At 41.0% G+C, this 27,981-nt stretch overlaps 2 protein-coding genes across 3 annotated transcripts in view; one reads left to right on the top strand and one right to left on the bottom strand.

Annotated features, from left to right (window-relative positions):
* ankrd10a (ankyrin repeat domain 10a) overlaps nt 1-10,973 on the bottom strand; it is a 39,632-nt gene extending 28,659 nt beyond the window's left edge. Inside the window, exon 1 of the mRNA XM_071387651.1 lies at nt 10,763-10,973. Within this exon, the coding sequence (XP_071243752.1) occupies nt 10,763-10,915 (153 nt within the window). The 5' untranslated portion in view covers nt 10,916-10,973. The remainder of the gene's footprint in view (nt 1-10,762) is intronic.
* LOC139566462 (pleckstrin homology domain-containing family A member 3-like) lies at nt 9,415-27,565 on the top strand. Of its 2 annotated transcripts, XM_071387654.1 has the most exons (8): nt 9,415-9,783; nt 13,101-13,217; nt 13,467-13,622; nt 17,985-18,130; nt 20,032-20,205; nt 23,812-23,855; nt 24,082-24,197; nt 26,235-27,565. In XM_071387654.1, exons 1-8 carry the CDS (start codon nt 9,744-9,746, stop codon nt 26,366-26,368), a joined length of 927 nt encoding a protein of 308 aa, XP_071243755.1. In that variant the 5' UTR covers nt 9,415-9,743; the 3' UTR covers nt 26,369-27,565. The 2 variants fall into 2 exon arrangements, with proteins under 2 accessions (XP_071243755.1, XP_071243754.1); XM_071387653.1 differs by lacking the exon at nt 13,101-13,217 and having other exon boundaries at nt 9,444-9,783.
* Nucleotides 27,566-27,981: the final 416 nt, after the last annotated feature.

A 27,981-nucleotide genomic window follows, 5' to 3' on the forward strand; every position in this document is an offset into this window, starting at 1 on the left:
CAGCTGCTTTGTCTTGATGTTCTTCTTTGTCATTAGCTACCGAGAAGCTTTTCCATTTCAAACAAGCGCGCTCTTCCAACCACAGACACTTCATTTTCTACATCATTGCTACTGCTTCTTCTGTCCCTTTGTTGAATCAGGCTATACAGTGTCTTTAGAAAGTATCCACAACCCTTGACTTTTTCCACATTTAGTTGTGTTGAAGCCTGAATTTTAAATTTGATCAATTGAGAATTGGGGTTAGATTTTGGGTTACACAATAGCTCATAATATCAAAGTGGATTTATGTTTTTAGAATTATTTACAAATTAATTAAAAAATTAGAAGTTGAAATGTCTTGAGTCAATAAGTATTCAACCCATTCTTATGACAAGCCTAAATAACTTCAGGAGTAAAAATATGCTTAAAAAGTCATATAATAAGTTGCATGGACTCACTCTGTGTGCAATAATAGTGTTTAACATGATTTTTGAAGGACTGCCTCATCTCTGTATCCCACACATCTGTAATGTCCCTCAGTCGAGCAGAATTTTCAAACACATATTGAACCACAAACACCAAGAAGGTTTGTCAATGCCTTGCAAAGAAGAGCACCTATTGGTAGATGTGTAAAAATGAAATGATTAATTACACTTTGGATGGTGTATCCATACACCCAGTCACTAGAAAGATACAGGCATCCTTACTTACTCAGTCACCAGAGAGGAAGGATGTCACGACTTCCGCCGAAGTCGGGTCCTCTCCTTGTTCGGGCGGCGCTCGGCGTCGCCGGTCCTCTAGCCATCATCGATCCACTTTTCATTTTCCATATGTTTTGTCTTGTTTTCCTCACACCTGGTTTCAATCCTCTCAATCATTTGTTGTGAATTTAACCCTCTGTTCCCCCCATGTCTTTGTGTGGGTTTGTTTATTGTTTCATGTATGCGCACGTTAGGCTGGTTGCGCTGGGTTATGTCAACCCGTATTGTATTTCGTGTTCGTTGTGCCGTGTGTTTTTGGTTCGCCTAATAAAAGGCTCTGTTTGCTACCCAATATCTGCTCTCCTGCGCCTGACTCCCTTACAGCCATTTATGCATACCTAACAAAGGAAACAGCTCAGGGAATTCACCATGTGGCCAATGGTGACTTTAAAACAGTTCAATGGCTGTGACAGGAGAAAACTGAGAATGGATCAACAACATTGTAGTCCCTCCACAATTCTAACCTAAATGACAGAGTGAAAAGACTGAAGTCTGTGCACAAGGCACTAAAAGTGAAACTGCCCCAAAAATTGGCAATTTTTTAAAACTTTATGTCCTGAGTACAACACATTATGTTTGGGAAAATTAAACACAACAACTCACTGAGTACCACTCTTCATATTTTCAAGCATGGAGTTGACTGCATCATTAAATCTGTTTTACCAAATTTCTACCAGCATGTCATGTGCAACCAGAGGGGAAAAAAGTTGACCACCTTTACTCCACACACAGAGACGAGTACAAAGCTCTCCCTCGCCCTCCATTTGGAAATTCTATCCTCCTGATACCTGCTTACAAGTAAAAACTAAAGCAGGAAGTACGAGTGACTCGCTCAATATGGAAGTGGTCAGACGACACGGATGCTATGCTACAGTAATGTTTTGCTAGCACAGACTGGAATAAGTTCCGGGATTCATCCAATGGCATTGAGGAGTATACCAACTCAGTCACCGGCTACATCAATAAGTGCATCGACGAAGTCGTCCCCACAGTGACCGTACGTACTTATCCCAACTAGAAGCAATGGATTACAGGCAAAATCGCACCAAGCTAAAGGCTAGAGCTGCTGCTTTCAAGGAGAGGGGCACTAATCCGGACACTTTTAAGAAATCCTGCTCTGCCCTCAGACGAATCATCAAACAGGCAAAGCATCAATACAGGTCTAAGATTGAATCCTAATACACCAGCTCTGACGCTCATCGGATGTGGCAGGGCTTGCAAACTATTACGGACTACAAATGGAAACCCAGCTGCGAGCTGCCCAGTGACGCGATCCTACCAGAGGGGCTAAATGCCTTTTATGCTCGCTTTGAGGCAAGCAACACTGAAGCATGCATGAGAGCACCAACTGTTCCGGATGAGTTTATGATCACGCTCTCCGTAGCCGATGTGAGCAAGACCATTAAACAGGTCAACATTCACAAGGCCGCGGGACCAGACGGATTATCATTATGTGTACTCAGAGCATGCGCGGACCAACTGGCAAGTGTCTTCGCTGACATTTTCAATCTCTCCCAGTCTGTAATACCTACCTGTTTCAAGCAGACCACCATAGTCACTGTGCCCAAGAAAGCGAATGTAACCTGCCTAAATAACTACCGTCCGTAGCCATGAAGTGTTTTGAAATGCTAGACAAGGCTCACATCAACACCATCATCCCGGAAACCCTAGACCTACTCCAATTTGTATACTGCACCAATAGATCCACAGATGACACAATCTCAATCGCACTCCACACTGCCCTTTCCCACCTGGACAAAAGGAACACTTACAGTGGAGAGAACAAGTATTTGATACACTGCCAATTTTGCAGGTTTTCCTACTTACAAAGCATCTAGAGGTCTGTAATTTTTATCATAGGTACACTACAACTGTGAGAGACGGAATCTAAAACAAAAATCCAGAAAATCACATTGTATGATTTTTAAGTAATTCATTTGCATTTTATTGCATGACATAAGTATTTGATCACCTACCAACCAGTAAGAATTCCGGCTCTCACAGACCTGTTAGTTTTTCTTTAAGAAGCCCTCCTGTTCTCCACTCATTACCTGTATTAACTGCACCTGTTTGAACTCGTTACCTGTATAAAAGACACCTGTCCACACACTCAATCAAACAGACTCCAACCTCTCCACAATGGCCAAGACCAGAGAGCTGTGTAAGGACATCAGGGATAAAATTGTAGACCTGCAAGGCTGGGATGGGCTACAGGACAATAGGCAAGCAGCTTGGTGAGAAGGCAACAACTGTTGGCGCAATTATTAGAAAATGGAAGAAGTTCAAGATGACGGTCAATCACTCTCAGTCTGGGGCTCCATGCAAGATCTCACCTCGTGGGGCATCAATGATCATGAGGAAGGTGAGGGATCAGCCAAGAACTACACGGCAGGACCTGGTCAATGACCTGAAGAGAGCTGGGACCACAGTCTCAAAGAAAACCATTAGTAACACACTACGCCGTCATGGATTAAAAATCCTGCAGCGCACGCAAGGTCCCCCTGCTCAAGCCAGCGCATGTCCAGGCCCGTCTGAAGTTTGCCAATGACCATCTGGATGATCCAGAGGAGGAATGGGAGAAGGTCATGTGGTCTGATGAGACAAAAATAGAGCTTTTTGGTCTAAACTCCACTTGCCGTGTTTGGAGGAAGAAGAAGGATGAGTACAACCCCAAGAACACTATCCCAACCGTGAAGCATGGAGGTGGAAACATAATTCTTTGGGGATGCTTTTCTGCAAAGGGGACAAGACGACTGCACCGTATTGAGGGGAGGATGGATGGGGCCATGTATCGCGAGATCTTTGCCAACAACCTCCTTCCCTCAGTAAGAGCATTGAACATGGGTCGTGGCTGGGTCTTCCAGCATAACAACGACCCGAAACACACAGCCAGGGCAACTAAGGATTGGCTCCATAAGAAGCATCTCAAGGTCCTGGAGTGGCCTAGCCAGTCTCCAGACCTGAACCCAATAGAAAATCTTTGGAGGGAGCTGAAAGTCCGTATTGCCCAGCGACAGCCCCGAAACCTGAAGGATCTGGAGAAGGTCTGTATGGAGGAGTGGGCCAAAATCCCTGCTGCAGTGTGTGCAAACCTGGTCAAGAACTACAGGAAACGCATGATCTCTGTAATTGCAAACAAATGTTTCTGTACCAAATATTAAGTTCTGCTTTTCTGATGTATCAAATACTTATGTCATGCAATAAAATGCAAATGAATTACTTAAAAATCATACAATGTGATTTTCTGGATTCCGTCTCTCACAGTTGAAGTGTACCTATGATAAAAATTACAGACCTCTACATGCTTTATAAGTAGGAAAACCTGCAAAATCGGCAGTGTGTCAAATACTTGTTCTCCCCACTGTATGTGAGAATGCTGTTATTTGACTACAGCTCAGCGTTCAACACCATAGTTCCCACAAAGCTCATCACTAAGCTAAGGACCATGGGACTAAACACCTCACTCTGCAACTGGATCCTGGACTTCCTGACGGGACTCCCCCAGGTGGTAAGGGTAGGCAACAACACATCTGCCACGCTGATCCTCAACACGGGGGTGCCTCCTCAGGCCTACCACAATGATGAGACAGCCTATAGGGAGGAGGTCAGAGACCTGGCTGTGTGGTGCCAGGACAACAACCTCTCCCTCAACGTGAGGAAAACAAAGGAGATGATTATGGACTACAGGAAAAGGAAGGCCACACACGCCCCCCATTCACACCAACGGGGCTGTGGTGAAGCGGTCGAGAGTTTCAAGTTCCATAGTGTTGACATCATCAACAAACTATCATGGTCCAAACTCACCAAGAATGTTGTGAAGAGGGTACGACAACACCTTTTCTCCCTCATGAGACTGAAAAGATTTGGCATGGGTCCCCAGATGCTCAAAAAGTTAATCAGCTGCACCATCAAGAGCATCCTGACATGTTGCATCACCGCCTAGTATGGCACCAGCTGTTCATCCGACCGTTAGGCGCTACAAAGGGTAGTGTGTATATCCCAGTACATCACTGGGGCCAAGCTTCCTGCAATCCAGGACCTACATACTAGGCGGTGTCAGAGGAAGGCCCAAAAATGTTCAGACTCCAATCATCCAAGTCATAGACTGTTCACTCTGCTACCGCACGGCAAGCGGTACCGGAGCACCAAGTATAGGTCCAAAAGCCTCTTTAACAGCTTCTACCCCCAAGCCATAAGACTGCTGAACAATTAATCAAATATTTGCATTGACACCCCCGTTTGTTTTTACGCTGCTGCTACTCGCTGTTTACTACAGTTGAAGTCGGAAGTTTACATACTGTCACGTCCTGACCATAGAAACCCTTTATTTTCTATGGTAGAGTAGGTCAGGGCGTGACTAGGGGTTTAGTCTAGTTTATATTTTCTATATGGGGTTCTAGTTTGTTTTTTCTATGTTGGTGTTTTGGTATGATTCCCAATTAGAGGCAGCTGGCTATCGTTGTCTCTAATTGGGGATCATACTTAAGTAGCATTTTTCCACCTGTGTGTTATGGGATATTGTTTGGAGTTAGTGCACATAGCACTAACGTAGTCATGGTTTGTTCGTTTATTGTTTTGTTAATTTTCACTAGTAATAAAGTATGTGGAACTCATATCGAGCTGCGTTTTGGTCCGTCTCTACAAACGACCATGACACATACACTTAGGTTGGAGTCATTAAAACTCGTTTTTCAACCAATTTCTTGTTAACAAACTATAGTTTTGGCAAGTCGGTTACGACATATACTTTGTGCATGACACAAGTAATTTTTCCAACAATTGTTTACAGACAGATTATTTTGCTTATAATTCACTGTATCACAATTCCAGTGGGTCAGAAGTTTACATACACTACGTTGACTGTGCCTTTAAACAGCTTGGAAAACTCCAGCAAATGATGTCATGGCTTTAGAAGCTTCTGATAGGCTAATTGACGTCATTTGAGACAATTGGAGGTGTACCTGTGGATGTATTTCAAGGCCTACCTTCAAACTCAGTGCCTCTTTGCTTAACATCATGGGAAAATCAAAAGAAATCAGACAAGACCTCAGAAAATAAATTGTAGACCTCCACAAGTCTGGTTCATCCTTGGGAGCAATTTCCAAACGCCTGAAGGTACCACATTCATCTGTACAAACAATAGCACGCAGGTATAAACACCATGGGACCACGCAGCCGTCATACCGCTCAGGAAGGAGACGCGTTCTGTCTCCTAGAGATGAACGTACTTTGGTGAGAAAAGTGCAAATCAATCCCAGAACAACTGCAAAGGACCATGTGACGATGCTGGAGGAAACAGGTACAAAAGTATCTATATCCACAGTAAAACGAGTACTATATCGACATAACCTGAAAGGCCGCTCAGCAAGGAAGAACCCACTGCTCCTCAACCGCCATTAAAAAGCCAGACTACGGTTCGCAACTGCATATGGGGACAAAGATCATAATGTTTGGAGAAATATCCTCTGGTCTGATGAAATAAAAATAGAACTGCTTGGCCATAATGACCATCGTCATGTTTGGAGGAAAAAGGGGGACGCTTCCAAGCCAAAGAACACCATCCCAACCGTGAAGCACGGGGGTGGCAGCATCATGTTGTGGGGGTGCTTTGCTGCAGGAGGGACTGGTGCACTTCACAAAATAGATGGAATCATGAGGATGGAAAATTATGTGGATATATTGAAGCAACATCTCAAGACATCAGTCAGGAAGTTAAAGCTTGGTCGCAAATGGAAGGCTACCCAAAATGTTTGACCTAAGTTAAACAATTTAAAGGCAACGCTACTAAATACTAATTGAGTGTATGTAAACTTCTGACCCACTGGGAGTGTGATGAAAGAAATAAAAGCTGAAATAAATCATTCTCTCTTCTATTATTCTGACATTTCACATTCTTAAAATAAAGTGGTGAACCTCACTGTCCTAAAACAGGGAATTTTTACTAGGATTAAATGTCAGGAATTTTGAAAAACTGATTTGAAATGTATTTATCTAAAGTGTATGTAAACTTCCGACTTCAACTCTATCTATGCATAATCACTTTACCCCTACCTACATGTACAAATTACCTCGACTAACCTTTACCCCCGCCGGTACGTGGTTTCGGTACCCCCTGTATATAGCCTCATTATTGTGTTGCGTTGTGTGACAAAACTGCACATTTAGAGTGGCCATTTTTGTCCCCAGCACAAGGTGCACCTGTGTAATGATGATGCTGTTTAATCAGCTTCTTGTTGTGCCACACCTGTCAGGTGGATGGATTAGCTTGACAAAGGCTAAAATGCTCACTAACAGGGATGTAAACAAATATATGTACACAATTTGAGAGGAATAAGCCTTTTGTGCATAATTCTGGAACATTTTGGGATCTTTTATTTCAGCTCATGAAACATGGGACCAACACTTTACATGTTGCGTTTATATTTTTGTTCAGTGTAGTATATTTGAATTTAACCATATTAGTTGTTGTAATATTTGATCTGTATTTTCTGGAGGATGAAACTGGAATTGCAACCAGCTTTGTGTGGCTTGTTTTAGAAAAGGAAATATTTTAGAAAAAGGGATGATCCATTTTTACTAATCTACTGGAGAACAAGTTCGGGTTTAAGTATAACTTTTCGATGACAGGTTTTTTCAATTCATTTTATTTAACCTTTATTTAACTAGGCAAGACAGTTAAGAATAAATTCTTATTTACAATGACGGCCTACCAACGGCCAAACCCTAACCTGGACGACACTGGGCCAATTGTGCACGGCCCTATGGGACTCCCAATCACGGCCGGTTGTGATACAGCCCAGGATATAACCACGGTCTGTAGTGACGCCTCTACCACTGAGATGCAGTGCCTTAGACCGCTGTGCCACTCTGGAGCCCTGATGCTTTTAGTGAGAGGTTTAATGCTTTAATATTTTAAGCCCCCAAAACTCATATTCATTTACAAATAGGCACGTTTTATTTTATCTGGCTTGCCATTCCAAATAAAGTGAAATAATTTTTGCTCAAATTATTTTAAAGACAAATTGTTTTCCATGTGCCGGGCCATAAATAAGATAGGTAAACTGGGATGTGTTCTAAAGAATGAATCATGGTGATTTTTCCACAAATAGACAGGTATTTTCCTTACCATAGTAGCAAAATCTTATCTATTTTTGCTAACTTTCTGTTCAAATTTGTTGTATTAAGTTATTTTATTTCTTTAGGGACCTTTTAATTAACATGTTGATGTAACCTTCAATCGGTCCAAATAACTGTCTGGTAATGTATTATGTCAAAAAAGGAGTTATTATTGTAATTCATTTACATTACATTTACGTTTAAGTCATTTAGCTGACGCTCTTATCCAGAGCGACTTACAAATTGGAAAGTTCATACATATTCATCCTGGTCCCCCCGTGGGGAATGAACCCACAACCCTGGCGTTGCAAGCGCCATGCTCTACCAACTGAGCCACACGGGACCATTATAGATTATAGAGTTCATTTTTATTAATCAAAATTACATTTGATGATTTAAACAATAACTGTGACCATTATTATTTTATGTAAAATTGTTATGTCTTCTAATCAAATTAGAAGTTTTAAGAAGAAAAAAGATTCACAATAATTCAATTTACAACAATAGGCACAATAGTTTCACAATATCATATAAACAAAGGCCTGCGCAGGATTTACAATGAAAATAATAGGATACATAAAAAAATTAATAAAAAAAAGAGTAGAACAGTACATACTGTAGCAGGGGTTCTCATAAAATCAGATTTGCATCCATAACAGTTGTCTGAAGTTTACATATTTTTTTGTTCTTCATCAATTTAAGGGATTCTGTATAAATGTGGAATTCATGTTGGAAAACAAAGTTGTGGATAGCCTTCGTAAATGTCACTTTGTGGATAAAAAAATGGGCAATATTTATTACATTGTTCAGAAATTCCGAATTTGAATATTTTATAATATCACCATATACAGTATATGATATAATTGCTTGAAAACGCTATCTCTGGTAGCGCAAACCAGTCTTGAAGAGCAGTCCAGCATGTTTGGGTGAAGGTACAGGAGAAGAATACATGCATGGTCCGCAGTTTTGACCAAGGTTGAAACGAAGCCTTAGAAATTAACTGGATGGATAAATAGTATTGAGAATTTTTAATTGCACTTTAGTTTACAGGGGAAGCTAAGACAAATCGTTTTTATTGCAATGGACAGGCCGCCTACTCGTCTTCTTTCTTGGATTAACTGCCAGTTACCTCATCTCACCAAAAGCAGGGGGTATGAAATCAAATCGATTATAGAGTTCGCCAGTTTGTAGTCCTAGAACCCGGAAATTAGTTTCCTCTGGTTTGTTCAACCATCCCTTTGGAATAAATGCCAAAATAAGGTCTGAGGTTGACACAAGTTTAGGAGATGCTATACTTTTTGTTATATGAGATAATATTAGTCAGTTAATTTATGAATAGGCCTTTGTGCTTTTTTTATTACATAAATTCTTCAAAATTCACAAAAAGTGAAATTAGCTGATGAAAATGAACGCATAGAACAAAACGTATAAGATCTAAACCTGTGTTTAAAACATAACTTATTTTCAGAGTTTACGCTATTACTATTTCTCTCTTCCATGTAGGATAATTACGGGGTGTAAAGAAGGCATCTAAATCAAACGAGAGCTTGTATTTTGAAGGCTCAAAACGGACGTGACGTTATTTTTGTTTACAAATATAGCTAGCTAGCTAGGAAGCAATCCGCTGGCAATTGTTTATTCAACGCTAGTTCAATTACAAAACGATAACAAAATGAACGGAGTTTACACTGTGTTGTTGGCTGACGCATAGTCATTCACATGGCACTATATACTGTGAGGTTAACATACATATTTAGTTTGGTTTTAGCTAGCTATCATCATGAAGTTGGCAAGCTAAATGGCTTATTAGCTTTGGTACGTTATCAGTATTAGCTAGTGACGAGATTTTTGGGGACGTGGATCGTGTGGTATTTCTGCAAGCTCATTATGGAAGGAGTTCTCTATAAGTGGACAAATTATATGACAGGTAACGTTATGCATTTAATGTGTTTGGTCCATAGTTTAGCTAGCTAGCTTGACTATCTCGTTAGCATAGTTGTCACACTGACATTCAATTTAGCTAAGCTAACGTTAGCTTAGATACACAACCTACCTCTGCTTGTCTGCCCTTCACAGCCCTTGCTGTGTCATTTGATATATGTGTAAGGTAACTAACTTATAAGATTCTTACTAACTTACAACCTACACTTATAAGCTAGCTAACTTTGCACTAACCGACTAAACTCAACGATTTACGATGGAGTTGGGCTGTGACTAGTGCTGTGCTTGTGGGCGGACTGGAGCTGTCACATACAATTACCAATGTTGTGTGTAATTGCGGGCTGTTCTTTGGGTGCTGAAATCAGTCGTTTTTTTATGTGACGTTGATGTTCCAGTCTGCCCACACTAGTCAATTGTGTATGATTGCGACCTGCAATTCGGGGCGTTCCTGCATGTGGGCATTCACCCCCCCCCCCATGCCATCTTCATGCTTCTGTGACACTTTTGATATTCTGGATATCCCCTGATTGTCTATGCGATTTAAAATATTGTCAAAAGGGAAATACAAGTATTATCAACGTTTTTTGGGGGTGAAGAACACTGTACCAGTGTCCTAGATATCTATCGGTGTCACCCTGCCTCCCGCCTGCTGTGCATCGGAGTCCTCCTAGTTGGGTCATTCCTACATTGCAGTACCTTTTGGACCTCATAACTTTAGAATACAAAACAAATATTTGTATATATTTTTTTATTCAGGAAAAGGACATCTTTGACTTTCAGAAAAACATATTGGTCAAACTAAGACACTTTGATCTATTTTAGGTGCATAACCCCATACAGTTATTGCATAATAACAGGGTGGAACCTAGCCTAAAGACCCTAGACATAGAAATTAACGTTTGAACCAGGAAAGTTTCCTTTCACAACCTCTATGAGCCAGAATGCTGAATAAAATCATACTTTACCGGTTGTCCGTGTGGTTGGTCCTTTTGCAGATAGGAATGTGAGACAAAATATTCCCAGAGTAGTGTTATCAACCCGACCTTAAGTAGGCCTATGCTGGTCTGTTTATCGTTTGTATTTCTGGTTTTTATTTTCAATACTGATGCAATTCGCATGTGACAAACACTTACACAATATGGCCGAGCCTAACCGAACGGCAAACACTTCCAGCTGATTGTGAGGAAATGTGCTTCGGTCGACTACATTTGGTTATGTTCGGCTATTTTTTACACATTGAGCATCACGTGCAATGCATCAACCGATTAAAAACACAAGCGACAGAACCCACCGCGCCACAAAAAGTGGGGTAAACGACACTTTCCTGTGGATACCCTATCTCCACCTCCTACCGCCAAAAGAACCAATAGCATGTACAACCAGTAAATTAAGTGTAAATATAATTTTATTTAACTTTCTGCCTTGTAGAGACTATTGCGTCTTTTTTACAGCGACTTCTTTCAGACTGATATTCATAATTAACCATGGAAACAGTGATATTTAGGCAAGGTAGAACCTAACAGGGTGGAAATGTGTAGCCTTAATTAGCCATAGCTCTGTGGGTGATTGAGATTAAACTAGCATAATGGTAAACATTTGAACAGGTTTTGAACTTCTATATGAAATGTATTTTAACATTTAGAAAATGTGTTACATTTTCTATATAATTTAGCCTAATAGGGTGGAAATGCATGTGTGAGACAAGTGTCATGAAACATGGGAAAATAAGTGTTTTATATTTATTTAGCTTTGCACCATTGTTTTCCCACCAAACAACAACATGAACATAGAAATAGGAGTTATGGATATGACATTGTCATTGAAAGCAAGTCTAAAGATGTGCTATGCAGAAATCGCTCTGTCATTTTCTTTTGCTTAAATTCTAATAGAATGGGCTATTTTCAGTTCATGTGACAAAATAAGCAAGGTTGTTGTAGAGTGATTGTACCATCTAAACCGTTGTGAAAAATATTTTCCATAACTAAAAATATTGTATTTTCAACTGTTTGAAACTGGTGTACAAAACTGAGGCTAAAACGAAATTTAAGAATGGGAAGCATAGAAATAGCCCACATAGACTTGCTTTCTATGACACTTTCATCTCTATAACTCATATTTCTATGTGAATTTGGTCAGGTCACCCAAACAGTTACAAATTACAGCTTTAAAGGAGAATTACTACAAACTAACAAGGTAGAAAGTGATATCAAGAATACAGAACATTTTAAATGCAATAAAAATAAATACAATCATGAAAAAAAAACTTTGAGATTTTATTAACTAGGACTATAAAATAATGACTTTTTGGGGGGGGGGATTTTTTTATGGCTTATATTTCTATTAGAAGTTGATGAATAACACCTGGGTACATGGCAAAAACACCCAAATCCACAGAAAAAGTATTCAAAATGCATAAAATGCCCTTTCAATATCCATATTTTGGTGTTTTTAAGGTAAAGGACACCTGATCTCATATTTACATTTTTTTGTAATCACATTTTAAACTAAATAAGAACTGATATTTCCTGGCAACAGAACATGCACCGCAATGTAGGAATGACCCAGTTAACTAGCTAGCACACAGTGTCTTTTGCTCCCTCTTGCCAAACACCTGGCCTCACCATTGTTAACAGAACTGCAGAAAAGCAGTGCCTGACAGGCCGGGGCGAGGGATACTGTCTACCGGTGTGCTAGCTAGCTACCTATCCCGCCTGCTGCTTGCTGTGTAACGGAGTCCTAGCTTGCTAGCTAGCACCTATTGTCCTAAATGCCTGCCGAAGAACTGCCCTTGTTAACAGAACTGCAGGAAAACATTGCACGACAGGCGGGAGTGAAGGACACTGTTTACCATAGCTAGCGACCGTTGTCGCCCCGTCTCTTCTTCTGTGGAGTTTATTGTCAGTTGGCATCCATCGTTATGGTGCATTATCGCCACCTACTGTACTGGAGCGCCCCACCCCCTGCCTGTTGTACCGGAATCCTAGCTTAAAAATGGACCAATAGAAGTATAAAGAGGGATTCCTGCATATGCAAGAATGCCCACGTGCAATTCTGCCCCAAATTGCAGGTCGCAATTGCCCCCTTCTCACACTAGTCACCGCTCAACTCCATCGTAAATTGTGGAGTTGAGTTTAGGCTACCTGGAAGAGAGTGTTTGACTAGGTGTTCTTGGTAATACTGGTTGGTTGTGTTGATATCTAGCTATGTTGATTCATCAGTTGTCTGCACAGGAAGAACCAACCTGTAAAAACAGAAGTTGTCAGTGCAAGAAGAACTAACCTAGCTCATCTGAAATGATTACAGGGTGGCAGCCACGCTGGTTTGTTTTACACAATGGAATAATTTCCTACTATGATTCTCAAGATGATGTCTGCAAAGGGAGCAAAGGAAGTATTAAGATGTCCGTCTGTGAAATCAAAGGTATGATTTGTTTCTGAAAGGCCTATATTGTGCCACTCACCCAATGAATTTGGTAGTGGTTACATTTCTCAACTCCCATCCCTCAGCTGTTTTCCCAAACATTGGCAGGGTTTCTGCTTCATTGTTCTTTTAAATCCCAGATTGCCAGTTAAACCCCTCTAATCTCAGTACAGGTAGTATTTGCTATTGAAATCTCAATTTATGGTTGATTCTTGTGCTGAAGGGTTGTGTTGATGTATTTTTCATTAGTTCACCCCACTGACAATAACAGACTGGAACTGATCATACCAGGAGAGCAGCATTTTTACGTCAAAGCTGTCAATGCTGCCGAACGACAGAAGTGGCTTGTGGCACTTGGAAGTTCTAAAGCCGGCCTTGCTGACACGAGGGCCAATAAAGAAAAAGGTACTGACCCAGCAGTGTTTTCTTTGTTTGTCATTAATCTCCCTTGTGCTTGTCTCCCTCTCACATTGACCCTCATGCGTTCTCATTCAGTGTCCTAATTGAACATGTACTGTATAGGCCTATCCTTTAGGGTGTTTTCACATATTGTCCTCTTTAAAATAACCAATCGCAGTCCTCTTTAAAGTGAACTTTGGGGTAAAAAAAATAAGCTAAATAACTCACACCGGCCATCACAAAGCCTTGACCTCAATCCTATAGAAAATGTGTGGGCAGAACTGAAAAAGCGTGTGCGAGCAGGGAGGCCTACAAACCTGACTCAGTTACACCAGCTCTGTCAGGAGGAATGGGCCAAAATTCACCCAACTTATTGTGGGAAGCTTGTGAAAGGCTACCTGAAACGTTTGACCGAAGTTCAGCAATTTAAAGGCAACGCTACAAAATACTAATTGAGTGTATGTAAACTTCTGACCCACTGGGAATGCGATGAAAGAAATAAAAGCTCCAAAAAATCATTCTCTCTAGTATTATTCTGACATTTCTCATTCTTAAAATAAAGTGGTGATCCTAACTGACCTAAGACAGGGAATTTTTACTAGGATTAAATGTCAGGAATTGTGAAACTGAGTTTAAAAGTAGTTGGCTAAGGTGTATGTAAACTGTCCTAACCAACTTGCCAAAACTATAGTTTGTTAACACAAAATTTGCGGAGTGGTTGAAAAATGAGTTTTAATGACTTTAACCTAAGTGTATGGAAACTTCCGACTTCAACTGTAAGTGAACTGGCATTGTGGCGTCGTGACAACAACCTCTCCCTCAACGTCAGAAAAACTAGTTGATTGTTGACTTCAGGACTTCAGGAACCAGAGGAGGGAGCAGGAGAGTCACAAGTTTTAAGTTCCTCTGTGTCCACATCACGAGGACTTGTCATGGACCAACTACACTCTTGTCAAGAGCGCGGCTGAAGAAATTCGGTATGCTGCCCCGGGTCCTCAAGGTTTTACCGCTTTGAGAGCGTCCTGACCAGTTGCATCACGGCCTGGTACGTTAATTGCTCCGTCCACGACCACAATGCCCTCTAGCAGGTGGTGAAGATGGCCCAATACATCACTGGGACCGTACTCCCACCCATCCAGGACATCTACTCAAAATGTTGCCTGAGGAAGGACCCCATCGTCAAGGACCCCACACACCCCCAGCCACAACCTGCTCTGATTCTCCGCACCTTTTTCAGGACCCTGTCTTTAAAAGATAATTCGTAAAAATCCAAATAACTTCACAGATCTTCATTGTAAAGGGTTTAAACACTGTTTCCCATGCTTGTTCAATGAACCATAAACAATTAATGAACATGCACCTGTGGAATGGTCGTTAAGACACTAACAGCTTACAGACGGTAGGCAATTAAGGTCACAGTTATGAAAACTTAGGACACTAAAGAGGCCTTTCTACTGACTCTGAAAAACACCAAAAGAAAGATGCCCAGGGTAGGGTGCCTGCTCATCTGCGTGAACGTGCCTTAGGCATGCTGCAAGGAGGCATGAGGACTGCAGATGTGGCCATGGCAATAAATTGCAATGTCCTTACTGTGAGACACCTAAGACCGCGCTACAGGGAGACAGGATGGACAGCTGATCATCCTCGCAGTGGCAGACCACGTGTAACAACACCTGCACAGGATCGGTACATCTGAACATCACACCTGTGGGACAGGTACAGGATGGCAACAACAACTGCCCGAGTTACACCAGGAACGCACAATCCCTCCATCAGTGCTCAGACTGTACGCAATAGAGAGAGGCTGGACTGAGGGCTTGAAGGCCTGTTGTAAAGGCAGGTCCTCACCAGACATCACCGGCAACCCACCGTTGCTGGACCAGACAGGACTGGCAAAAACTGCTCTTCACTGATGAGTCGTGGTTTTGTCTCACCAGGGGGTAATGGTCGGATTCGCGTTTATCGTCAAAGGAATGAGCGTTACTCCGAGGCCTGTACACTGGAGCGGGATCAATTTGGAGGTGGAGGGTGTTCTGAGGCAGTGTCACAGCATCAATGGACTGAGCTTGTTGTCATTGCAGGCAATCTCAACGCTGTGCGTTACAGGGAAGAGATCCTCCTCCCTCATGTGGTACCCTTCCTGCAGGCTCATCCTAACATGGCCGTCCAGTATGACAATGCCACCAGCCATACTGCTCGTTCTGTGCGTGATTTCCTGCAAGACAGGAATTGTCCGTGTTCTGCCATGTCCAGCGAAGTGCCCGGATCTCAATCCCATTGAGCACGACGGAACCTGTTGGATCGGAGGGTGAGAGCTAGAGCCATTCCCCCCAGAAATGTCAGGGAACTTGCAGGTGCCTTGGTGGAAGAGTGGGGTAACATCTCACAGCAAGAACTGGCAAATCTGGTGCAGTCCATGAGGAGGAGATGCACTGCAGTAGTTAATGCAGCTGGTGGCCACACCAGATACTGACTGTTACTTTTGATTTTAACCCCCCTTTTGTTCAGGGACACTATTCCATTTCTGTTAGTCACATGTCTGTGGAACTTGATCAGTTTATGTCTGTTGAATCTTATGTTCATATGAATATTTACACATGTTAAGTTTGCTGAAAATGAACGCAGTTGACAGTGAGAGGGCGTTTCTTTTTTTTGCTGAGTTTACGTTCATGCTACACACATTTCACAACTGCTGCTACCAGGCTCTTATTATACTGCTCAGATTAAACACTGCCCTGCCCCCCTTCCACAATACACTTGTAAATATTAGACTTCCTGTATTATACCAATGCTAAAATATTTATTCTATTCTACTAAGCCATTTACTTTATATTTTATTATTTCTTATTGTTGCATTGTCGAGAAGGAACCTTCAAGTAAGCATTTCGTTGGACGATGTATACCATGTGTATCCCGTAAATACAACTAATAAAACTTAAAAACTAACATTTTGAAAGCTAATAGATTGCATTTAGTTAAAAGATGAGACAATTCTAATCAGAACATAATATTAGCATGTAAATATTATTGGTAACAGAATAAATAGCAGAAGAATACTGCAGATTAAATAATGCTGTAATGGCGAAGGTGCATAAAGATGGCGGAATTCAGATATGAAGTCTTTGTTTTGGCACTATCCACAGAGTTTTTAATCTGTGACGTGATACAATGTACCTATAAATCAGCACAATCTAGTTTTCCATTTTTTTCTAATTGCGGCCGTCTTTGAACTTGTATTGGGATCATTCATGTACAGTGCCTTCAGAAAGTATTCACACCCCTTGACTTTTTACATGTTTTGATGTGTTACATCCTTAATTTGTAGGCTATAAAAATAAAGAGAGCCGCACACTCAAGCTCCCAGTAATTTATTTGGTAAACCTGAATTTTTCTCTCGCAGGCCTACAAACAATACCCAATAATGTCTAAGTGGAATTATGTTTTTCTGAAATGTTTACAAATGAAATGTCTCGAGTCAATAAGTATTCAACCCCTTTGGTATGGCAAGCCTAAATAAGTTCAGGAGTAAAATAATTGCTTAAATGAATTTCACTTTCAGCAGAACAATAACCTTAAAACACATGGCCAAATCTACATTGGATTAGATCACATGTAAAGTGGTTGTTCCACTGGATATCATAAGGTGAATGCACCAATTTGTAAGTCGCTCTGGATAAGAGCGTCTGCTAAATGACTTAAATGTAAATGTAAATCACATATTGCAAACAAATAATCTGATTATCGTGCCAGTACAAATCTCTACACATATTTGGGAATTTCTCTCCATCCTTGAAAATCGCTAATCAATATCCAAAAACGGACATGTTTTCCCCACGAACTTTCTCATCATCATCTCTGTTTTGTGGCACCAATGTGAGGGGCATGACAGGGGAAACAGTGTTGCAGTAGTCTGTGTGGTGCGGGAATAATGACAAGTGAACCTGGGGAGCTTTGTGTTCACATTGCCCTTAAAAAGGGAACCGAACTTAGATGAGTGATCATGTGTTACCTTAACCTGGATGTCAGTCTGTTTATGCTCTCTTGCTGACTAATCCTTATGGAATTGTGATGCCAAATGACAGCAATGAAGTTGGAAATGGCTGTGTTTCCCCTTCAAGCATATCGCAATCGTGGCTGCAATGGTAAAAAAAATATGGAGATATATAGATGTATGCCCCAGAAAGACCCCATCTCCCCCGCAGGGAGACCCCCCTCACCGCTAACTCTGACACTGCTGCTGGAAAAAATCCTAGGGGGAAACTGAAGAGCACCAACCGATCTAGGACCACTGACCAGGCTAGAGTTACAGTACCTTACCTTAAAGGGCCTCTCACTAACATAACAGTGTTCTGTTTTTTTTATTGGAAGAAATAACAGAGACGACAGAATCTCTGAAAACGAAGATGTCCGAGCTGCGTCTCTACTGTGACTTGCTAATGCAGCAGGTCCACACGATACAGGAGTCTGTGGGCCAGGAGGACCAGGAAGGAGACCACTCCAATTCCAGCTCGGAGGTAACTATACCTGCATGGTTTTAGCTAGGCTGTGTCCCAAATGGCACCCTATTTCCTACATACTGCACTTATTTTGCCCGGAGACCTATGGGCCCTGGTCAAAAGTAGTGCACTGTATGGAATAGGGTGCCATTGGGATGCAGCCCTAGTGTTGGCTGTCAGAAATCACCAGCGTGGCGGCAGGTAGCCTAGTGGTTAGAGTATTGGGCCAGTAACCGAAAGGTTGCTAGATGGAATCCCTGAGCTGATGAGGTAAAAATCTGTCGTTCTGCCCCTGAACAAGGCAGTTAACCCACCGTTCCCCGGGCGCCGAAGACGTGGATGTCGATTATGCCAGCCCCCCCCCCGCACCTCTCTGAATCAGAGGGGTTGGGTTAAATGCGAAAGACACATTTCAGTTGAATGCATTCAGTTATACAACTGACTAGGTATCCACCTTTCCCCATTTGCTCTTTTACTCTTCATCTACGCCAAATTAAGTCTTGGTAGTGCCACTGTACTCGAGATCAGAGCGACAGGCCAAGATCTGGACGGTTGCCGGTGTGAATCCCTGGGCTGGCGAGAAAATATTTGGTGCAAGCTGGTACTGCAGTTGTGCCTTTGAGCAAGGCACTCATCGTGGGTGTTTGGTGTGTCTGCAAGCCCAGGGTTGGGAATTAAAAACAGTCAACAAAAATATGTATTTGTTTTGATGAGTACAGAAATTAAGTTAATTCTGTTAAACCAGAGCTCCAGACTAACGTTTCCCCCTGGTGGCACTGGAGCCAGTAACTTTTTCAGTTGGTGGCACTAGCAGCAATTTGGTCGGGGTCACGCAATAGAAAGTAATTTAGATGTACAATGCTAGTGTAATGGACTGATATAGTATTCAATAAATACGTTGTTACATATAACATGTCCAAGCAGGAATGCGTAATTCAATATATTTTTGATATGTAACATAATCCAGTGATTGTCATGAATGGTTGATAATTAATTATTGTTATGTTTTACTGTCAAAATAGGACTCCAGAATTAAATTGGTACTAATTCACCACCTAAGGGAGTGAACATTTCAAACACATTAGCTAGATTGCTGACTAAAAATATAACACCTACTGCTTGTGTTGCCATGTATTAATCTAACAGTATATTAAATGTTCCCAATGAGGCCTAGTGCACTCGTGATGGCTGATATGCAGTTCGCACGCTCCGTATTTCAAAGCCATATCAGACATCTTGATTGTAAAACAGTGTGCTTTGAGCTAAATATTGAGAGTTGAGAAATAATAAGTATACCTACAGAAAGCTGAGATCCTCCTTTTTTTGTTTTTGTTGCATGGACAGCGGCTTGCTTCCAAAGTTGTTTTACCCCCGCAATTACATTTTTAAATGTTATACAATCATAATGCATTTTTCGGGGTGCACGAGGGGGGAGAAGAGGGTGTGAGAGACTCACTCATTGCATCAGCCGGCCCCATCAAAACAGGCACAGTGGCAGGCCAGACAATTTCATTACAGGAACCATGAGGATAATGCACTTTACTGTTTGACAAAAGCATGGGTTTATCCACCCAAAACATTTTAAGTTTTGATTGAGGTGACCAGGTAAAATGTGCAACTCTCACCGGTATGTCCAATTTAAAAAATGTAACCTTCACAGCCAAGTCAAAGGGTCGTGAAATGTGACTAAAATGGTTGTAGTTTGGAGCGTTGTAAACTCTTCAAGCACTTTTTAGTAACACATTGTGTTGCCAATTTAAGGAGTAGTTTCTTCACACCACCTAAGAAGGCCTGAGGCACATGTAGTAATATATTAGGCTTAATATTGTGTATATTTATGTCTTTTATTTTTGTCCGTGCCCAATCTCCAATTGTAGTTGACTGATTCGCCTCTCCTTGTCTTTTCTTTGTTGCTCCAGACTCTGAATGAGGCCTCCTCTTTACTGAGTGCCACGTGTAACACCTTCATCAAAACACTGGAAGAATGTATGAAGATGGCCAACTCCAAGTTCAAGACAGACATGGTGCTGTTGAACCCTCCAGACGATATGATGATGTCCCCTGTTTCTCCGTCCCCAATACAGATGGCCCGGGTAGGATGGTATTCAATGTACTGTCTAGTGAAGTTTCCCATAGGTACAGATCTTGGATCAGATTCCTCTCCCCAATCCAATTAGTGGGGAAAATGCAACACTTGACCCATGATCAATGTCTAGGGGCAACTTCACCATACTCTGTACAGCTTCATCACAGGGGTGTGTTCATTAAGGCATGCAACAGACAACGTTTTAAAACATTGCAAAATGAGCATTTCGTATTGGAAAATTACAGGTTGTCACTCCGTTTCAATCCGTTTTCTCCCATTTGGTGCCTAATGAACACTACCCAGATGTCTTATCTCTTTATCTCTTATCTCTTCTCATCTGTTGCATCCTTGCTTGACTTGATCCAAAGCATAGCTATACAGTCCCCTATGTATGCTAAACAAGAATATAAACTCAACATGCAACAATTTAAAAGATTTGCATTTCATATCCCCATGTTAGGAATAACTTTACCCGCTCTGAGAAACAAGCCCTTAAATCTCCAGAATGACACCTCTATAATCATCCACCCAGTGGACAAGGGATGTGCTTTTACTGTACAAGAATATGCTGTCTATAAAACTGAATTACTCAGGCAACTGAATTATCAGACGTTCTATAAGAGACTCACTACAAACCCGACAATCGGGTTTAATCTAACACACTGTCAAGTGCATGCGCAATGGTGATATCACCAAAAGAGAACACAGATTATTGCGTAAAAACAGCTCTACGCTGGTAATCTGCACTCCCTAAAATACTGTTTAATTACAATACCTTCAGAAACTATTTACACCCCTTGACTTTTTCAACATTTTGTTGTGTTACAAAGTGGGATTAAAATGGAAACGATCTACATAAAATACTTAGTAAAGTCAAATTGGAAGAAAAATTATAACATTTGTAAAAAATGATTGATATTTGAAAAACTAATATCTTGATTAGATAAGTATTCAACCTCTTGAGTTAATATATGTTATACCTTTGGGAGCAATTACAGATGTGGGTCTTTCTGGGTAAGTCTGTAAGAGCTTTCCTCACCTGGATTGTGCAATATTTGCTCATTATTATTTTCTAAATTATTCAAGTGCTGTCAAATTGGTTGTTTATCATTGCTAAACAACCATTTTGAGGTCTTGCCATAGATTTTCAAGCAGATTTAAGTCAAAACTGTAACTTGGCCACTCATGAACATGGTAAACAACTCCAGTGTAGATTTGGCCTTTTGTTTTAGGTTATTGTCCTGCTGAAAGTTGAATTCATCTCCCAGTGTCTGGTGGAAAGCAGACTGAACCAGGTTTTCCTCTAGGATTTTGTCTGTGCTTAGCTCCATTCTGTTTCTTTTTTATCCTGAAAAACTCCCCAGTCCTTAATGATTACAAGCATACCCATAACATAATGCAGCCACCACTATGCTTGCAAATATGGAGAGTGGTACTCAGTAATGTGTTGTATTGGATTTGCCCCAAACATAACACTTTTTCATCAGGAAAAAAGTTAATTGCTTTGCCACATTTTTTGCATTATTACTTTAGTGCCTACTTTACTGCCTTTAGTGCCTTGCATGTTTTGGAATATTTTTATTCTGTACAGGCTTCCTTTTCACTCTGTCAATTAGGTTAGTATTGTGGAGTAACTACAATGTTGTTGATTGATCCTCAGTTTTCTCCTATCACAGCCATTAAACTCTGTAACTGTTTTAAACTCACCATTGGCCTCATGCTGAAATCCCTAACAACTAAGTTAGGAAGGACGCCTGTATGCTTGTATTGACTGTGTGTGTTGATGCACCATCCAACGTGTAATTAATAACTTCACCATGCTCAAAGGGATATTAAATGTCAGTTTTTTTGTTATTTTTTGTTATCCATCTACCAATAGGTGCACTTCTTTGCGAGGCATAGGAAAACCTCCCTGGTCTTTGTGGTTGAAACTGTTTGAAATTTACTGCTCGACTGTAGGACCTTACAATTATCTGTATGTGTGAAGTACATAGATGAGGTAGTCATTCAAAAATCAAGTGGATCCCTGCAATGCAAGGATTTATTTAGCAACACTCCATCCATTACACATGGTTCTCCCTCTCAAGCGCTCCTTCTCAAGGATGCTTTCAAATCAATATTTTTTTTTTGCCTTTCCATCAAGTTAGTAGGTTATTGTCATCGGTGCGATTTGAAAATCAGATAGCTTCCTTATGTTTCAGTAAACCATTAGCCAACACTTTAAAGATTAAATTAAATGTCATAAGTTTACTATCGCTTCATTTTATTTCAGTGATTTTAAATACATTTTTTCCTGTTATTGTGAACTGTGGGCTATAACTATTAAATTAAAGGCCTATCACGAACCTGTTTTTGTAGGTGATTCTGGTAGGCTGATAAAAGCATGTTGTTCGCAGCATAAACCAGCCTATTATCTCGGAAATTCATGAATTTGTTGGTGATGGATACTTTACTTTAGGCTACTGTTAAAGAACTCACGGGCTATTTCTCTGCCAGAGCGCGTAAGATAACTAGTCCTACCGGTAAATGCGGTCTAAGCAATTTCCTTATATCACGTTACCTCCCTACATTGATTCTATTGATGGAAAACCGTTGTTTACGTGTAGTGTTGCACACATTTAATTCTAGCTCACAATCAAGGACGGCTGTGTATTCCGTACAGCAATGGTGAAGTGTAGGCCTACGACTATGCAGCCTTGTGACACTGTCCTGCTGGACTCTGTGCCTGCCCCTACTTAAATGTAATAGATTTTTTTTAAATAACATCCACACAAGGTGACGGCTTTATCTCAATTTCAAAATTGAAATTACATTTCCTATAGTTAGAAAGTAGAATATAAACTAGATATAGACTACTGTGGGTGGAGTAGGCTAAATGATTACAATTGAATAGGCCTAATTGAAATCGTGATAGAGGAAACGAAAAATGCTAGGCAGAGCATGGCCAGAACTTATGGCTGAGCAGTACCAGAGTGACATTGGAGCAGAAGAGAAGGCCGACACCATTTTAAAAAATCTGCTCAAATTACGCTCTGCGGCCTACTTACATGCTCTGGCATTCAAAAGCAGCCCTGCATGATCAAAGAACTGTCAATTAATAATCATATCAATGGATGGAATGGCTGCAACAACCATTACACTGTCTGACAAGCTACGTAACAAATTAGGCCTAATTAGGCAAAATAACAATTAAGTCATTCAAACAAGATAAGTGGTTGAAACTACTTATACTAATTTGTTTAAAATGGATACTATCGTTTGAATGACAAACGAGATACAAATTGTTCGAAAAATATACTAAAAGTCGTTTGAACAAGATACTAAGTCATTCAAACGATATACTAAGTCGTTCTAATGAGAATTCCAAGAGTGTACAATTTATTTTATTTTTTGCCTCGGGCTTCTGTAGACTTGAACAGAGACTGTGTTTTAGTTTCCTATGTTACTTACTTTTGATACACCTGTTTTGGAATATACCACAATTGCGGATGTTCGCTTTTATGCTGCTGTGAATAGGCTCAATGTAGGAATCATATTTTGTAATTTTAAAGTCCTTGATATTCAGTGATAGGCACAGGTACTAACGGTGTCCATTTCCTTTTTTCATTTGCAGATGAAGCGGTCCATAAGTTACCCGGGCACGTACAATTTCGACAGGTATTCTTGCGTACAGAAAACATTCCACTGGTTCTACTACAAAGGTCCTTGTCATTACCAGTGTGCTTCTAGGTGTAGAGTGAATTTGCCCTTAGACGCTGATCTTGGGACAGTTTTATATTTCCCCCACTAATGGTTAGGGTTGGGGAAGCTGATCCTAGATCTGTATCTAGGGGAAAATTCACCCTGGAGCTGTGTTTCTAAGTGAAGCCTTTGTCATTTCCAGGTCTGGTCTCCCGCCAAAGGAGAGTGTGTTATCAGGTCAAAGGTCAACCCAGAGGAGGACACGGACTTGTTCGGACACAGAGGCTCACAGTGACAGCTGTGTTTATGAGATGGACCGTAAGAGATATGAATGAACAAACACACACGCACACTGCTCCCCTCAAACATTACAGTAATTACCAAATTATGTCACTTCTCAGACTCTACGTTTGTGAATTCACATACCAGACATTTTCCATGTGTTTTCATTTGATTTATTCATATACCTACCCTGCCTTTCTAAGGTCTTCGAAAGCCTAGTTAACAAACAGATCACCGACCATTTCGAATCCCACCGTACCATCTCCGCTATGCAATCTGGTTTCCGAGCTGGTCATGGGTGTATCTCAGCCATGCTCAAGGTCCTAAACGATATCATAACCGCCATCGATAAGAGACAATACTGTGCAGCTGTATTCATCGACCTGGCCAAGGCATTCGACTCTGTCAATCACCACATTCTTATCGGCAGACTCAACATCCTTGGTTTCTCAAATGACTGCCTCGCCTAGTTCCCCAACTACTTCTCAGATAGAGTTCAACGTGTCAATTCAGAGGACCTGTTATCCGGACCTCTGGTAGTCTCTATAGGGGTACCACATGGTTAAATTCTCGGGCTGACCCTTTTTTCTGTATATATCAATGATGTCACTCTTGCTGCGGGTGATTCCTTGATCCACCTCTACGCAGACGACACCATTCTGTATACTTCTGGCCCTTCTTTGGACACTGTGTTAACTAACCTCCAGACAAGCTTCAATGCCATACAACTCTCCTTCCATGGCCTCCAACTGCTCTTAAATGCAAGTAAAACTAAATGCATGCTCTTCAACCGATCGCTGCCCGCACCTGCCCGCCCGTCCAGCATCACTACTCTGGACGGTCTTGACTTAGAATAGGTGTCTGGTTAGACTGTAAACTCTCCTTCCAGACTCACATTAAGCATCTCCTGTCCAAAATTAAATCTACAATCGGCTTCCTATTTTGCAACAAAGCATCCTTCACTCATGCTGCCAAACATACCCTCGTAAAACTGACTATCCTGCCGATCCTTGACTTCGGCGATGTAATTTATAAAATAGCCTCCAACACTCTACTCAGGAAATTGGATGCAGTCTATCACAGTGCCGTCCGTTTTGTCACCAAAGCCCCATATATTACCCACCACTGCGGCCTGTATGTTCTCGTTGGCTGGCCCTCGCTTCATATTCGTCGCCAGACCCACTGGCTCCAGGTCATCTAGAAGTCTTTGCTAGGTAAAGCCCCGCCTTATCTCAGCTCACTGGTCACCATACAGCACCCACCAGTAGCAAGCGCTCCAGCAGGTATATTTCACTGGTCACCCCCAAAGCCAATTCCTCTTTTGGCCGCCTGTCCTTCCAGTTCTCTGCTGCCAATGACTGGAACGAATTGCAACAATCACTGAAGATGGAGACTCATATCTCCCTCGCTAACTTTAAGCACCAGCTGTCAGAGCAGCTCACAGATCACTGCACCTGTACATAGCCCATCTGTAAATAGCCCATCCAACTACTGCATCCCTATACTGTTATTGTTTTTTGCTCCTTTGCACCCCAGTATCTCTACTTGCACATTCATCTTCTGCACATCTATCACTCCAGTGTTTAATTGCTAAATTGTAATTATTTCGCCACTATGGCCTATTTATTGCCTTACCTCCCTTATCTTACCTAATTTGCACACACTGTATATATACTTTTTTTCTATTGTGTTATTGACGGTATGTTTGTTTATTCCATGTGTAACTCTGTGTTGTTGTTTGTGTCGCACTGCTTTGCTTTATCTTGGCCAGGTCGCAGTTGTAAATGAGAACTTGTTCTCAACTAGCCTACCTGGTTAAGTAAAGGTGAAATAAAAAAAAGTGTATTTTTTAGCATTTTGTTATGTTAGTTCAGTATTTTTCTTGCACACATACATTCCCTTTTTATAAGTTGTTAGTCGGGGCTGGTGTGTAGTAGGGGAGGACACAACGTACCGAAACACTTTGGATTCTAATTGGACAAGTTCATGTATGACGAGGCACCTCCGTTTCAAAATACTTTCTCCTGTATTCTCCTGCTGAAAATGAGCCTCCATTTTGTCTCATCCATACAGGCACTGCTGTGCTGTGTCTCAATGCCAGTGTGAACGGGCACTCCTCCCACAGTATCCCTGAGGAGTGTGGTGCCATCAGTCCTACCAGTCCCAGAGCTATGTCAGACACTCCAGATACTGACCTGTCCATCTGATCTGTCCTGTCACTCACCAAATACATTGCAGTATCTTCAGATAAAGAGAGACTGGGCCCGAATTCACAAACCTTCAAAATAATATATTTTACGAGGTTCATAAGAAAATCATGAATTATTAAGAATATGTTTGTGAATTGCAGTTATGAACAATCTTCTGGACTTTTTCTCTTTTTTTTCTTAAGAAGCTTCTTATTTTTTCTTTAGAAGTGTTTTGTGAATCCAGGTCCTGGAGTTGAGATTGGTAGTCTACTGTCAAGTGACTGGTCCGTCTGGTCAGTAGGCGTAGTACTGTCTATCTTTTATGAATATTGACTTGGCTAAAGCGTGAATAGTTTTGAATTCTGCAGAGCTGAATGTATCAGGTACTTCAGTTACTCCACTGACGTTAGACTGATATGAGGCTACTGTAATGTGAGGTGTTACTAAGGTTGTGTTCATTAGGGCACGCAATGGAAAAAAAGTTTTAAAACTAAAAAAATAAAATTAGTGTTTCTTATTGAACGACTCTAGTTGTCCTTCCCTGTCGTTTTCTTCCCTTCAGTGCCTAATGAACACTCCCCAGCTTTTATTGCTCACATACTGCAATGCAGTCACTGCTTGGCAATGCGTTAATGGTATTTTCAAAAAGTATTGTATTTTTCCCTGTGGAAGCTTTGCTTTGCACTTTAAGAATTATGGATCAGAACAAAGTCCTTTTTGAATGTTTGTACTATTCCAGGAAGTTTTATGTTATTATTTCAGAATAAAATGTTTGGTTTGTTTGATATGCAACGTAATCCCTTAAATGTTAGGGTTGCTAACTGTGCCAAGGACCAATTCAGAATGTGTGGATGTGGTTACATTTTCATCAATGGGCTGAGTTGGCATGCATCTCCTGGTACACTGGAGGGCAGAGTTTGTCTATTTTAGACCATTCCATTGGTCCTAAAGTGAAATCTCCACCCTCCCAAGTCACTGGGAGATGCAAAACAAACTTGCCCAATATTTTTAACTTGGCACGCCCCCAGTGTTCACCATATTGCTATGTGACAGACACTTTTTATTGTTATTTTTTAAAGTTATATTTGCCATTCATGACATCCACCAAAAAAGAGTAATGCCTTAACAGAGATTCTGGGCATGGAAGGAGTTCTGTGACTGTATGATGTTGATGTTTGAAATGTAAAGATGCGTCTTAAAAATGAAGTGAAATCACTTGTTTGTATATCATTTCTACATTGATTGTATCATAATACTGTATTTAATCTGACAGAAGACGAAAGGTCGATGTTTTCGTAGTGCAAAAGAATTGTGCAAAGTCCAAAACTACTGTAAACCTCAATCTTGCAGGTGATAAAACATTTTTTTTACTGAACAATGCATGAATAGTCACCTCTTTATAACACACATTGTTGAAGAAAAGTTCCTAATTAAACTATGCTGCCAGATTATATAATGAGGCATTGATGGCAATTTTTGCACTTCCCACAATTATTTAGCACTATGAAAATGTCCTTATGAAATATGTTGCAATGAGAAGCAGGGCTCATCTTCATAGTGTAGAAGTGCTGATCTAGGATCAGTTTTGCATTTTAGATCATAATGAATAAAATGATAGGTGCCGATTCTAG

This window comes from Salvelinus alpinus, chromosome 38, assembly GCF_045679555.1.
Source record: "Salvelinus alpinus chromosome 38, SLU_Salpinus.1, whole genome shotgun sequence".
NCBI classification, from domain to species: Eukaryota; Metazoa; Chordata; class Actinopteri; order Salmoniformes; family Salmonidae; genus Salvelinus; species Salvelinus alpinus.

What these genes read in the sequence shown, in the direction of transcription:
- LOC139566462 (XM_071387654.1), top strand. Translation starts at nt 9,744, where the DNA reads ATGGAAGGAGTTCTCTATAAGTGGACAAATTATATGACAG. An exon ending in CCCCAATACAGATGGCCCGG is followed by an intron (nt 20,206 to 23,811) that starts GTAGGATGGTAT and finishes TTTCATTTGCAG; the next exon opens with ATGAAGCGGTCCATAAGTTA. An exon ending in CTGTGTTTATGAGATGGACC is followed by an intron (nt 24,198 to 26,234) that starts GTAAGAGATATG and finishes TCATCCATACAG; the next exon opens with GCACTGCTGTGCTGTGTCTC.